This window comes from Protopterus annectens, chromosome 12.part0, assembly GCF_019279795.1.
Source record: "Protopterus annectens isolate FY-2018-M chromosome 12.part0, PAN1.0, whole genome shotgun sequence".
Taxonomy (NCBI): Eukaryota; Metazoa; Chordata; order Ceratodontiformes; family Protopteridae; genus Protopterus; species Protopterus annectens.
The window spans coordinates 1,297,624,326-1,297,639,446 of NC_056746.1; the positions used below are offsets into that span (position 1 = coordinate 1,297,624,326).

At 45.1% G+C, this 15,121-nt stretch overlaps 1 protein-coding gene across 1 annotated transcript in view; it reads left to right on the forward strand.

Moving 5' to 3' along the window:
- The window catches only part of ASXL1 (ASXL transcriptional regulator 1), a gene marked incomplete in the record, with an annotated part of 1,368,406 nt that overhangs the window by 852,161 nt on the left and 501,124 nt on the right, over positions 1 to 15,121 (forward strand). Inside the window, 1 exon segment of the mRNA XM_044090352.1 lies at positions 14,715 to 14,861. Coding sequence (XP_043946287.1) covers positions 14,715 to 14,861 — 147 coding nt within the window.

Consider the following 15,121-nt stretch of genomic DNA (forward strand, 5'->3'; position numbering starts at 1 on the left):
CTTGAATTCTCCTCCAGTGGCCAGCCTAAGCAAGCGGGTACTGGATGTCATACGTGAAGCCAAACGACCCAGTACAAGGAACTCCTATGCTGGTAAGTGGAAAAGGTATTGTTCCTGGATTCACTCTAAAGGAGCGGATATAGCACAGCCCTCCTTACCTCTCATCCTGGATTACCTAGCAGACCTACTCCACAGAGGTCTGTCCTTCTCCTCCATTAAGATCCATGCCTCTGCCATCTCTGCTCATTACAGCACTGAGCCCACCTCTCATCAAGCAGTTCCTGAGAGGGGCTAACAACTTAAGGCCACCAGGAAGAGCCCCCACCCCTGCTTGTGACTTTAATTTTGTGTTGGTAAAGCTCACGCTACTGCCCCTTTGAGCCTGCAGCGTCAGCAGGGTTAAAATTCCTCTCTTGGAAAACAGCCTTGCTTCTGGCCATCACTTTAACCAGAAGAGTGTCTGAGCTACAAGCACTTATGGCTGTGGACCCCCCTTCAATGTGAAGTTGTTAAATCTCACCGTTTATTCTCACTGATGGGTTCGGAGCCGATCCTCTGCTCCGACACGGCCGATAGCAAATTTCAAGGTTTGCCAGTAGCTCAAGACCAAGCCCCTTATCCAACAACGCACTGCTGGAATTACCTCAGATCTAGTTTGCCGTGGCAAGAGAGATCTCGTTGATCCAGTTAGCTCGGATCATTTTGATAAATCGCAAGTTTTAAAAAAACTTTTTTCTTCTCTTTTTGAGAGATTATTCACAGCCCTGTTTAGTTTAACAATTTTTACCTGTTCTTACTATATTGTTTAGTGTGGGCTTAGTTAGCCCTGTATTTAACCTTTACAGGTTAATTTTGTGATGCGTCTCTTATAAAATGTTGGATGACAGAGAAAAGTCTTGCATCAAATTGGGGTTTAACAAATGTCCAGATTGTGGACTGAAAATGTCCGTCACGGACAGACATGTCCAGTGTGTTTACTGTCTGGGGGCTAAACACCTCAGAGACTCCTGCAGTATTTGCCACTCTTTTTCATCTAAGGTTCTCTTAGAGAGAAGGGGAAAACTCATAGATAGGGGGTTGCTGCAGCATATTTTTTCTGAGGCGTTGGGTAGCCAGGAAGGTGCCAGCACTTCTAAATCTTCTGATTCTAAACAAACCAAGAAGGCAAAGAGATCAGAGGGTATAGGGTCATCAGTTCCACAGTCCTCGGAACAGAGTGTCCCATCGGTTCGAAGCCAGCTCCCAGTCTTGGAGCCGGTCTCTGAGGTTCCCTCATCTCCTCTGCTCCAGTCAGCACCTTCGGTGCATTCCTCGAAGTCTTCGGTCAGCCTCTCTGATATGGACATGGATCGGCTAGTGCAGAAGGTTCTACAGGCACCAGGACTTGCTAAATTGTTGGCCCCGACCACTTCGGAGCCGAAGACCATTGAACCGAACTTGACTACTACTCCTCCGAGCCATACTGGACACTGAGCCGAAGGACACCGAACCGATGCTTGTCGAACTTATGGAACCGAGACCCGCACTGGTGTTATCGGTTCCATCTACTCTGACTTCCTCGTTGCCGACCAAGGACGCTAGGAACCGACACTCTCCTATCGGGTCCGGGGAGGATAGTAGGACCAATTTGTTGGTGCCGACTCTTCCTCTCGAGGCTTCAGCTCGGATGAGCTCGGCTCCTACCTCTGGCTCGGAGCCCATGGTTTCGGTGTGGGAGGATTGGACAGTCCCTCCGGATACGTCTACCCCTTCTCGTCAGAGCCATGGTGCTTTCGACGCCATGGGGAGAGTCCTGTCTCCTAAGACATCGTCGGCTCCAGTTCGGGCTTCCTTCTCCCCTCAAGCTCCTGTGTGTGCTGCTACATCTACCAGTCCTCCTAAGCGAAGAGCCCCTGAGCCTCAAGTGGCCCCACAGGGCATCCCCTGCTCTTCCGAGACCTCCTCAGATCTCCCCACTGAGGAAGTACCCAGGAAAAGACTGTGCAAGAGGAGGCACTTAGACTCCCCACAGGAGTCTCTGACATCCGACACGGACTTGGATGAGTCAGAAGGGTCCCCTCGATGCCCCCTCTGAGGATTTTTCCTTTGTGGAGATATTAGAGATCCTTAGAGGGGCGATTGGCAGTCCATTACTCCTACTGAGGACGAGTAAGTGCTCTTGAAGGCTTTTGGGTCTCAACTTTCCACTTTTTTGGGGTCTCCGCCTTACGATGAGCTGATCTCTCGTAAGGAGTGGGAGTCACCGGAGGCCATGGAACCTGTCCCTCGGAAGCCGAATAAGTTCATCTCTGCCCTGGTGGACAAAGCCTTTTTAACCAAAGGAGTGCCTGTTGATGCCATGGTGGTAGCTGCAGCCACCAAAAAGGAAGTGTCTGAAACATCCGCATCTATCCATCCTCCTAACAGAGATTCTAGAATCATGGATAGATATGGGAAACGCATGTTTAGTTCAGCGACTTTTTCTCTGCGATAGCTGAACTATTTAACCCATTTTACGAGACTGCAAAGAGATCTCCTGAAAGAGCTAGGAGATACTCTCCAGGGTACGGTAGCTGCAGGGGTTGCCAACAATGTCAACACACAGTTCGCTACCCTAAACTCGGTTGTATACTCGTCCATGCATCTCATATCTTATGCAGCTGATGGTTCGAGTAGAGCCACTAGTTCAGGCGTTGCTATACGGAGACGAGCCTGGATGCATCTCTGTTCCTTTGCGGAACCCTTTGTCTTCCTTTATCAACACCCCATTTGATGGCTCATCACTGTTTGGGCCTAAAGTAAAGGAGACTTTAACCAGGCGTGAGCAGGAAGGCAAGACCCTATCTGCCGTTGGGAGTCCATTTTTCTACCCCTACTCGGCCCTACCCCAAGGGCCCTAGGGGAGGGAAAATGTGGATGTTCTTCGTGTTTCACTGTTGCAGTCATAACTGTAGGGTACTCCTGCCGGCCAGAATATCAAAGTCTGGGTCCGGCGTCAGCTGTTTCAGCTAGAACCCTGACGTCAGAGCGTATGGGTATAAAGCTGACAGCCGACGCCATCTTCTTCAGTCTTTCTTGCCGTGCGGTGCAAAGCAGTTCGCTAGTTGTTGGTTGGCGTTTTCAAGACAACGTGGTGTGATTGTCGTCGGTCCGAAGTTTTCTACTTCTATTCTCAAAGCTAAGTACCCGTTGAAACCTTTTCTTGCTCCTCCGATGTCAGAAAAAGTTAATAATTGTGTATCGTGTGGAAAACAAATACCTCATAAAGATTTCCACTCTTACTGTCTACCTTGCTTAGGCCCTGACCACGACGTTTCTTGTTGTCGGTTCTGTGCCAGGTTTAATTCTCGCACTATCAAGCGTAGGTACGAATGGGCCTTGAATTACTTCGGTAGACGATTTAATTATAGAATGTCGGAACAGACTACCGGATTACAGAAGAAGCGCAAAGACAAGGACAGGCCTCCGAGGTCCAAACAGGATACGTTGCAGCCGAAGCCAGCTTCGGGTTCGGCGGTCGTCAGTGAGGCGCATTCGCAGCCCCTGTCGTCCGCCACTTCAGAACCGATGGCCGACACGGACTCGCATGGTGAGCCAACTAGGCCTAGTAATTTGTCTGCTGCAGGACCTTCGGACGTCGCTCCTTCAGATGGGTCCGGAACCACTGTGCAGGCACCGGCTTCTGAGGGGGTCTTCAGGCCTTCACACATTACTATCTCCACAAAGACAAAAGCTAAGTCAAAGACTCCTGTTAAACCCAGACTTTCTGCTCAAGCTTCTTCGGATTCAGCCCCTAAGACTCAGAAGCAATTGCTTCGGATGGCTGAGGATTTATTAACTATGATAAGGGGCTCTCACCCTCCTCCTGAGAAAAGGCCTAGACAAGGATATCCCTTATGATTCCTCTGATCAGGCTTCTGTATCTTCTGTTTCTTCCTCTGATCAGGATTACTCCTTCCCTCCTTATGAGGATTCGGATGCAGAGGATTCTGTTCCCTCTGCCTCCCCCCCTGAAGATTTCCCTTTTGGGGAAACCTTGCATGAGATGAGGGAGCATTTTCATTGGGAAGGTCAGGATTATTCTGCTTCCAAAAAGAGACTCAGGGAATTCCTTCTTCTCCCTCAGCACAGGCCTTTAGCTATTCCTCCTGTACTTGACATTGTGGATGATGCCTTCTCTGAAGCTAACTTGAATCCTGATTCCATGCCTCCTGCTCCTTCTAAGCCCGATAGATTTTACAGGGTCCCTGATTCTCATCAATTCTTATTCAAGAACCCTTCTGCTGATCCTGAAACTATTTCGCAAGGTTCCAAGGCTGTTAAGCCCACCTCCTCTAAGAATCCTATCCCCTCTGAGAAGGATTCTCGTGCCTTGGACAGGTGGGGCAAAAAGGTTTATACTTCAGCCACCCTTTCTATTAGAGCTTTAAACTGCCAGTTTCACATGTTTAAGTATCAGCAGTTTCTTTTATCTGTTTTAAAGCAAAGGATTTCTGCCTTTCCTGCATGTGCTGAGGACAAGGAATTACAGGATGTGTTGCCAGCAAACATAGTTTACACTGTGGTTTTGATGCCTTAGAGGCTTCTTGCAGGGTGGCTGCCTCTGGTACTGTTATCAGGAGACATGCCTGGCTTCGTGAGCAGAATCTACCTGAACAAGTTAAGGCAAAATTGCTAGATGCCCCTGTTCAGCATGATGTCTTATTTGGGTCTAAGGCTGAGGAGGTTATTAAAAAGATGGAAGAAAAAGCCAAGTCTATGCAGACTGTAAAAGATTTCCTGCAAGTTCAGCCTCCTAGATTTTCTAGAAATTGGCCCTCCAAAAATTGGTCTTTTCCCACCTCTGACAGGCATCAAAGGGGAAGATATAGACGCTCCAGAGGTAGGGCGCAGGCTCAGGCCTTCTACAGATCTAGACAGTGGACTGCTTCTTCACCTAGAAGGGGAGAAGACCGATCTCAAACCCAAAGAAAGCAGATTCAATGACTCCCTCTGTTGGGCTTCAGGTCCTCCTTCCCTGGATGCCCCTCTCGGAGGAAAACTTTCTCTTTTTTACCAAAATTGGACTCGCATTACCCAGGACAAATGGGTGTTAGATGTGATTTTGAAAGGTTACAGATTCCACTTTCACACTCTGCCAAGGCCTTCAGGCTGGCCAGATCTGCCAAAACATCAGTGGACAGAGGCCTTAAATCAAGTGGGCCTTAGCCTTAAGGGCCATAGAACCTGTTCCACCTCTAGAGGTGGGGAAAGGTTTTTATTCAAGACTTTTTCTGGTCCCAAGAAAACAAAACTCCTGGAGACCTATTCTGGACCTCTCAATATTAAACACCTTTTTGGAAATTCCAAAATTCAAGATGCTTACACTTCAACAACTTCTTCCAATGCTCGCACAAGATTCTTGGATGGTAACATTGGACTTAAAAGAGGCTTACTTACACGTCCCCATAAGGCAACATTGCAGAAAGTACCTCAGATTCAAGGCAGGCTCGAGACACTTCCAATTCTCTGTACTGCCATTTGGCTTATCTACTGCGCCCAGAGTTTTTACCAAATGCCTGGCTCCAGTAGTAGCTTACTGCAGACTTCAGGGGATTCAGATTTACCCCTATTTGGACGACTGTCTAATTCAGGCAGACAGCAAAAACCTTCTAGTTCAACATCTGCATTTTGTTCAACGTCTTCTACTACTGGGATTCTCAGTGAACATAAAAAAGTCACATTTGATTCCTTCTCAACGAATGATCTTCTTGGGAGCTCTTTTGGACACAAGTTTACAGAAGGCCTTTCTCACTCCAGAAAAACAGTTACAGCTGGCTTCAATATTCAAGACCTTGGCAGCATTAACTCAGCTCACTGCAAGGAAATTCCTGCAGGCTCTGGGCTACATGGCCTCTTGCATCCTGTTGATTCCAAATGCGAGGCTTCACATGAGGAAACTTCAATGGTACCTAAAGAGTGTATGGTCTCAACATTGCCACAGTCTGGATACAATGATTCCACTGATACCCTGCCTCCAGAAGGAATTCCTTTGGTGGTCCAGGGCGTGTGTTTTGAACGAAGGCAAGCCCTTTCGTCTGCCTCAACCTACTCAGACCATAACCACGGACGCCTCGGATTATGCATGGGGAGCTCATTTTCTAGACAAATGCCAACAGGGTTCTTGGACAAACAAACACCTTCTATGGCACATCAACTTGAAAGAAATGTTAGCAGTCCAAAATGCTCTTCTAGCCTTCCAGACCCTTTTGAAGCCAGGACCTCTGCTAATTCGAACAGACAACACCACAGTCATGTGGTACATAAACAAGCAAGGGGGCTCTCACTCTTACCCCCTTTGCAGACTTGCCATGGCCTTATGGGATACAGCCCTAAAGTTGAATCTGGATCTTCAGGAACAGTTCATTCCAGGAAAACAAAATCTCTCAGCAGACAGCCTAAGCAGAAACATTTTGGATCCTCACGAATGGATGTTGGACCCCAACTTATTTAGCAAGATAACTGCAGTTTGGGGCTGTCCTCAGATAGATCTATTTGCATCTCATCTCAACCATCAGTTGCCTCTCTTTTGCACCAGGTCCTTCCACAAGACAGCTTGGAAAGTGGACGCCCTGTCATTCAGCTGGAGGAATCTTTCGGGATATGCCTTCCCTCCTCTTCCTCTTCTGCCTCTGGTATTGCTAAAGATAAAGCTAGACAAACCCAGACTGATCATTTTGATAGCTCCGAATTGGCCTCGTCAGTTTTGGTACCCTACTCTACTGCATCTTTCCTTGGTACCTCCTTGGAGTCTTCCTCTGACCCATTCTGTACTGTCCCAGCATCAGGGTCAGGTATTTCACTCTCAAATCAAGACTCTCTGTCTGGCAGCTTGGCTCATCAAAGGCAGTTGATTCATTCTTCTCTTCCTAAACAAGTTTTGGATGTTCTTTTGGAAGCTAGGCGTCCTAATACAAGGAAATCTTATGCTTCTAAATGGAAAAGATTTTGTATTTGGATGCAGGATCGTGGCTCTGATCCTTTAATACCAGATATCTCATCTATTTTACTTTATCTCTCAGACCTTTTGATTAAAGGTCTTTCATTTTCTTCCATTAAAATTCATGCTTCTGCTATTTCGGCACATTTCAGTTGTGATCCTCCCATTTTTTCCCACCAGTTGGTCAGACAATTTCTGAGAGGAGCTAAGAATTTAAAACCACCTAGAACTCCTCCTGTCCCTCCTTGGGATCTCAACTATGTTTTGGAAAAGCTTACTTTGCCTCCTTTTGAGCCTGCTGCCTCTGCGGACATTAAGTTCTTATCCTGGAAGACAGCTTTCTTGTTGGCCTTGACTTCTGCCAGAAGGGTGTCTGAGCTACAAGCCCTCATGGCCATGGAACCATACCTCATCTTCCATCAGGACAGAGTTTCCTTGAGGACCAATCCTACATTTATGCCTAAGGTAGTTTCTAGAGTGGCTCTAAATCAGACTATTCACCTTCCTACCTTTTTTCCAAAACCCCAAAATAGGGGGGGGAAGGGATTTTGCATTCATTAGACGTACACAGGCAGCTACGTTTTTACCTGGACAAAACTAAAAGTTTCAGAAAATCAGATCAATTGCTTATTTCTTTTGCTTCCAGTTCTCTTGGTAATGCCATTTCTAAGCAAACTATTTCCAAATGGATTACTCATGGAATAAGATATTGTTACTCTCTTTATGGAAAACAAATTCCAGGTATCGTCCGGTCTCATTCTACTAGGGCAGCTGCCACTTCAGCAGCCTTTCTCAGAGGAGTTCCTACCAAGGACATTCTGGAGGCTGCCACTTGGAGCTCTGTGCATACTTTTTCCAAGCACTATAACCTCCCTTTGTACTCTAAGTCTAGGGCAGGCTTTGCCTCTGCTGTTTTGCAGGGTCTTCTAGCTGCTCCTTCTTCTTCATAACCTCTTCCCGTATTCTCAGCTTTGGGATTCTACCCTACAGTTATGACTGCAACAGTGAAACACGAAGAACATAGTACAGTTGTGTATACCTACCATAAATGTAGATGTTAGTGTCTTCACTGTTGCAGTCAGTGTTTCCCTCCCTCCAGACCCCTCTTGTTTCTACTTGCTTACTGTGTTTTCCTTTCCACTACCTTTCTGGTGTATTTGTGTTTCCTTTGGGACACCTTTTGGTTTTATGGGGGCTTCTGACATCAGGGGCAAGAAAGGCTGGAGAAGATGGCGTCGGCTGTCAGCTTTATACCCATACGCTCTGACGTCAGGGTTCTAGCTGAAACAGCCGACGCTGGACCCAGACTTTGATATTCTGGCCGACCTCGGGCTGCCTGCCGGCAGGAGTACCCTACAGTTATGACTGCAACACTGAAGACACTCTAACATCTACATTTATGGTAGGTATACACAACTGTACTTTCCGAAAAGCACAGGGAGCCTTTCAGGGCACACGTGGAGAAACCCCCTCTAGAGGCAGAGGACGGGGTTTATAACTGAAGACGCCGCCCACACGGCAGAGGAGGTCTGCAGCAACAGGGTGACAGAGGTCAATTCTCTGGTCAGCCCTACCAGCGCTCCTGAAAGGGGGCCCGGCTGTTCGGCTCTGGAGGCAGTCGGGGGTCGCTTGTCTTTGTACCCAGAAGCCTGTCTAAACATAACATCAGATACATGGGTACAAAGCATCGTTTCCAGAGGATATGTCATTCCGTTCCCTTCCCCACCTACTCTTGTAAGCAGAATCCCAGATGTTCCACCCAGTCTCAACAAGCAATCGTAGAGGTCCAAAAATTGCTAGAAGAGAGAGTCATCCAACCAGTACCAGCAGACTAAGTTGGATTCGGAACTTAAGATTCTTTTTAGTACCAAAGAAAACAGGGGACTGGAGATCTATCTTGGACCTCAGCAGACTCAACCAATTTGTAAAGAAAGAGAAGTTCCGAATGATCACGCTTCAGTCCATTCTTCCTTTCCTAGGGAAAGGCGATTGGATGTGCTCCATAGATCTCAAGGACGAGTACTATCACATAAAGATGAACAGACGCTCCAGGGGGTCACCTGCGTTTCCGGCTGGGAGCCAATCATTACCAGTTTCGAACCCTGCCCTTTGGTCTCACTACAGCCCCCAGGGTGTTCTCCAAATGCATGGCAGTGGGCACGGCTCACCTGAGGCATCTAGGATTCCAGGTGTTTCCATACCTATACGATTGGCTCCTCACTGCTACCACCAGGCATCAATTGACTCAGGCAACACAATATACTCTGACACTTTGCCATCAATTAGGCATTGCAATCAACTTCGAAAAGTCTGCCTTATTGCCATTGCAGCATACCGTTTTTATAGGAGCAGAGTTGGATACCTCAACCACCACTCTACGTCTTCCAATCGAAAGAGTCTCGCTTCTTCGCTAACACGTCATCTCACTGGTGTCAAAGAACAAAGCTACAGCAGCAGAGATCTTGAAGGTACTAGGGTTGATGGCGGCAGCGATCCTGGCTGTACCACTCGCAAGGATGCAAATGTAAATCCTTCAGTGGCTCCTCTTCGCTCAGTGGTCCTACCAAAAGCTACAGATGCACTACATGATTCTCATCACAGATTCTTGCAAGAGAGACCTTCAGTGGTGGTTGACGTCTCTTCATGTTACAATCGGAAGACCCTTTGCCCCCCCCCCCCCAGTAGCCACTGTGACCACGGACGCTTTCCTGATGGGGGGGGGGGCATTTTCATGGAAAGACTGCCTAAGGCACATTGACGAATCAAGAGTCTCATCTGCATATCAGTGTTCTGGAGTTGAGAGCAGTACTTCTGGCGTTGCAGTACTTTCAGGACTCTCTTCCTCTAGGGACAATTGCAATTCAGACGGACAACATGTCAGTGGTCTGGTACTTGAACAAACAAGGCGGAACCAAGTCTTACCCCCTTTGTCGAGAAGCACTCAGAATGGTAATGGGCTGTGTCGTCCCACCATTTTCTGATAGCAGTGCACATCCCAGGGAAATCCAGTGTGATAGCGGGCAAGCTAAGCAGGGCAATACTGTTGCCTCACAAGTGGTCTCAACTAACGAGTTGTGGATGTGATATTCCGCAAATGGGGCCGGCCTTGCTGCGACCTATTTGCCAGTCACATCAATACCAAATGCAGAAGCTACTTTGCCCTAATACCTCCTCTGGGACATTCCCCGAAAGACGCACTTGTACCCGTTAGGCCTCCGGGTCTCCTATATGCATTCCCACCTATTCCAGTGATACCCAAGGTTTTACAGAAAGGAAAGTTGCTGGGAAGGACAGTTATCCTCGTAGCTCCCTACTGGTCTCGACAGATTTGTTTCCCCTTCCTTCACCATCATCTACTGGAGGATCCATGGATCTTGGACCCAGTTCCAGACCTTCTGACACACCCGTCAGGGGACCTCCATCCTTCACTGCAGTCCCTAAAACTGACTGCTTGGCTAATCCACTTCCCTTAATTGCCAGGCTTCATTCGTGCTCAGATGATACAAGACAAATCCTTTTGTCTTCTCACAAGCCATCCACCAGGAAACTGCACCGCAGTAAATGGAACAGGTTCTCAATTTGGGCCAATATACAGAAAATAGACCCTTTCCGAGCTCCTTTATCGTCCATTTTAGAATTTTTGAGACAGATTTTTAAAGAAGGAGCAGTAGTTGCCACAGTTAGTCCAGTTAGCCGCCATATCAAATTTCCACCTTGGATTCAGTGGGTTGAATGTTATGAGCCATAAGTTATCCAAGGCTTTTCTTAAAGGTGCCTTTCACATGAGACCTCCTGTCAAAATTCCTTATTCCCCCTGGAATTTGAATTTTATGGTGTCTCAAATTATTCTCCCCTTTCAAACCAGCATCTTCTTGTGATCTCAAATATTTGTCCTGGAAGACTATATTTCTGCTAGCCATTACTTCTGCCCGCAGAGTGTAAGAACTTCAAGCATGATCTGTTAGGCCTCCTTACATGATTTTCCATACTGATAGAGTATCTCTCAGAACAAACCCCCTCCTTTTTGCCTAAAGTCTGCTCTGATTCCAATATCAATCAGGTTATTGAGCTGGCAGTCTTTTTTTCCCAACCACTCTAACAAGTTGGAATGCATGCTGCACATACTTGATGTACACAGACAGCTCAGATTTTATCTTGACAGAACCAAGGATATTAGAAAATCAGATCAACGTTTTGTATCCTTTTCGGAAGCCAGAAAAGGTAATCCAGTGGCTAAAACAGCCCTATGTAAATGGTTATCAGATTGTGTATATCCTTGTTTATGCAAATGCTAGCATGCCATTGACACACAAACCTAAGGCTCATTCTACCAGAGCCGTTTCTACGTCTGCTGCTTTTCAATCTAAATTGCCCCTTGACAATATTTGTGCTGCAGCCACTTGGTCTAAGCCTCATACATTTATCACACATTGCAAAGTAGATAAGGCTTCCAGGGACAGGTCTTCCTTTGGTTCCACGGTACTGAAAAACGTACTTCCATGAGCCACCCAAGATTGAGGGTGCTAGGGACGCCACCCATCAGTGAGAATAAACGGCGAGATTTAACAACTTCACAGATAGAAGTTATATACTTACCATAATGTTCCATGTGAGTTGTTTATCTCGCCTTTATTCTCACGTCCCTCCCTCTTTCCCCCTCCTGACTGACAGTTGACTTAGAGGTTAGTACCATTCTGGTTATTCAATACTACTTCCCCTTCTGGAAGTGCTTCCTTGCAGAAATAAATAAAAGGGTATATATACTCGCAGCAAACAAGATTTGAGGTAATTCCAGCAGTGCATTGTGGGATAAGGGGCTTGGTCTCGAGCTACTGGCAAACCTTGAGCTTTGCGATCGGCTCCGAACCCATCAGTGAGAATAAAGGCGAGATAACTCACATGGAATGTTATGATAAGTACATAACTTCTATTTATTTTTCATGCTGACAGGGTCTCCCTCAAGACTAACCCAACTTTTATGCCTAAAGTGGTGTCCAGTGTGGCTCTCAACCAATCTATCCATTTGCCCACTTTTTTCCCTAATCCTCAAAATAAGGGGGAAAGGATCCTGCACTCTTTAGATGTGCACAGACAGCTCAGATTCTACCTTGATAGGACTAAGCCCTTCAGGAAATCTGACCAGTTACTAGTCAGATTTGCACCAGGGGAAGAGGGCAAGGCCATATCTAAACAACTAATTTCCAAATGGATAGCACACTGTATCCATTTCTGTTACAAACACCATGGGAAACCACCCCCTCAGGGGGTCAGAACGCATTCCACTTGGGCAACTTCATCCACTACAGCCTTTCTTAGAGGAGTCCCTACCAGGGACATTTTGGAAGCTGCTACTTGGAGTTCTGTGCATACCTTCACCAAGCATTACCACCTGCCTATCTTTTCCAAATCCAGGGCGGGCTTAACAGCAGTCCTGCAGGGCATACTAGCCAGCCCCAACCCTTCTTGACTGCCTCCACCCATTCTTCTGCTTTGGGAATCAACCCATGTGTGATGACCACAACAGTGAAACACGAAGAACATAGTACAGTTGTGTGTACACTTAACATAAATGTAGATGTTTGAGTGTATTCACTGTTGCAGTCCTGGTTTCCTACCCTCCAGCCCCCTTGTGTCTCTTTTCCTCACTCCTTACAGGGCTATTGGTATTTACTTTTTACTGGTGGTGTTTTTCCACCATAACTTGGCTCCCTATTTGGGGGGCTCCTGACATTTGGGGCAAGAAAAGCTGATGTAATGGCGTCTGCTGCCTGTTTTTATATCCCTGATGTCAGACCTGAAGCGAGAGTAACTGACGCAGTAATACTAAGCCTTTGCTATTCGGGCCGACTGAGGGCTACCCCTGGCAGGATAACCCAAGTGTGATGACTGCAACAGTGAATACACTTCAACATCTACATTTATGGTAAGTGTACACAACTGTACTTATAAATGACTCTGTCTTTATTTCCTCTGTATTGAAGTTGAAACATGCATCTAATTTATAAATAATGGTAGTGAGTAACTTTATTTCAATTACTTTTTAGTTGAAGTTGGCTTAATTGGTATGAGATTTGCTGGGGGTGATGTGTTTTTTTTTTCTTTTAATTGTATTTAAACTTTTTTATGTTTTTATATCAGTTCTGATTAAGTTCCAGTAAAAGTTAAAGGAACAAAAGCCCTTAACTGAGTTTTAATAAACATGTTTCTGATAGAATTTCTGGTCATTCCATTAAAGTACTGGCTACTCGAAGTACAGCTTTTGAGGATGATATGGTGAGGATACTTGAACTTCATGTGATGTCTGGGTTCTAGATCTTCATGCAGAACTACAGTAGAAAGGGAGACCTCCCAATAGGATTTGCTAAGGGTTCTATCTCATTGTTGCAAAGGATGGACACCTTCTTATCAGCTACAGAAGTTATACATTTTTTGTGGTAGAGCTGATGAGGTAGAGCCATCCTCTGTAACACACACAACCAACTTTGACAAGACTTTTTGTCTTATTATTCTTTTGGCAAATAATTCAGAGCTCACCTCAACTCTGGAGAGCCTAAGCACTGAGATGTATTATGGGATGGCAGCCTAAGAACGATTTTACTGTTGAGCTATCCTAACCTCTCTTGTTTTGTGTTGTCCTGTTACTGAGAAGGGACCTGCTCTACCAGTTCTGTTATGGTAAACACACACCTTTTGATTTATACTCTTGGGTCAAATGATGCATGTGTTTTTTTTGCAAGGTATGTATTTCTGTTACTATGTGTACACGTTCGTATAGCACATGTTTGTGGCATATTAATCTTGGACCTGTCATGCTGTTTGGTTTAAAAACATATTTGATTCACTGTGTAGATATTTAAAATATCTACTAGTTGAAGACATCATTGTGAAGTCATTAATCATACAGATTCTGTTAAACTTGCTGTATTTATTTGCTAAGAACTAAAGAAAGTTTGCCAAAAGTACTCTTTGCAAAACAGACATTCACATTCCCCAAAAGAGCACCATGTAAAACAGCCTCCTGAACTCTGCTTTGAGCTTTACTCAGCTTAGTAAAATTAAAAAATCTTAAAACAAGGACTGTTTTTCCATTCTCTGCAGTATCACATTGCACTGCAAACACAGTTCACCCCATCAAACTGCCACCAAACTAAATCAACCATCAAGAAACAAAATTTACTCTTGCTAGAAAAATAAATTAAAATATTGTTAAAATATCACTGAGTTAAACCAGTTAAAAATAGGATTGTCAGCAAAGTGATCTTGGTTGTAACTAACTAAAAATTAAATGAAAAACACAACTGTAAAATGAACATACTAACATAATGCAAAACTGCTGAAATATACATCAACTTAAGTGAACTGTCATTACAGGATAAATTAAAATGCGACTTAGAACTATAGTATAAAGCCACTCACAAGAACTAAGATCATAAAAAATCTATGTAGAAACTTGAACACTTGACCTAGCCTATTGCAGTTGGTGTGAAGTACCAACCATAGAAAAACCTAAAATGGAAAATGTGAGAAAGTTTATGCAGTATAAAAAGTATTTTGTAATTAACATTGAGAAATTGTGATTTGTGCCTTAGCCACTCTTCATGAAGGTTCTTAAGCCTACAGTTCATATGAAGTGTATATGTGTAGGTGCACACAGTTTATTCTACTTGAGCAAAAACATTTAAACAGTGTAGTTGTATTTGTGCTTTTCTGCTTCAGGTGCTTCATTCTGATGGTGAGAATTTTGTTTTTGGTTAAGGTTTTATGGGTAGAAGTACAGATGGGGAAACAAGCAGTACTTCAAGCAGCTGTTCGGTAACCGCATCAGGCAGTACTTTATGGAGAAAAGTGGAACTAGCCAGCAGTCCATCACAGCACTTGCAGAACATAAAAAAGTCAACTACAGGTGGGTTTCTCAATTGCAAGCTACCTTTTTTCTGTTAACTTGTAGTTATGTTTGAATAAGTGTATTTAATTCAGTTTAGACTTCCAGTTAAGACCCACTGTGTATAACTATCTATCTAGATTCAGCAATCACCCAAGAGCTTTGGATTAGTTAGGATATTTGCATATTGCATAACATGTAAACAGCAGTTACGGAGCTTCTTTTAGTACCACACTGTAATTCATTTCTACCCCTTCGTTTTGGTACACTGAACTGTACTA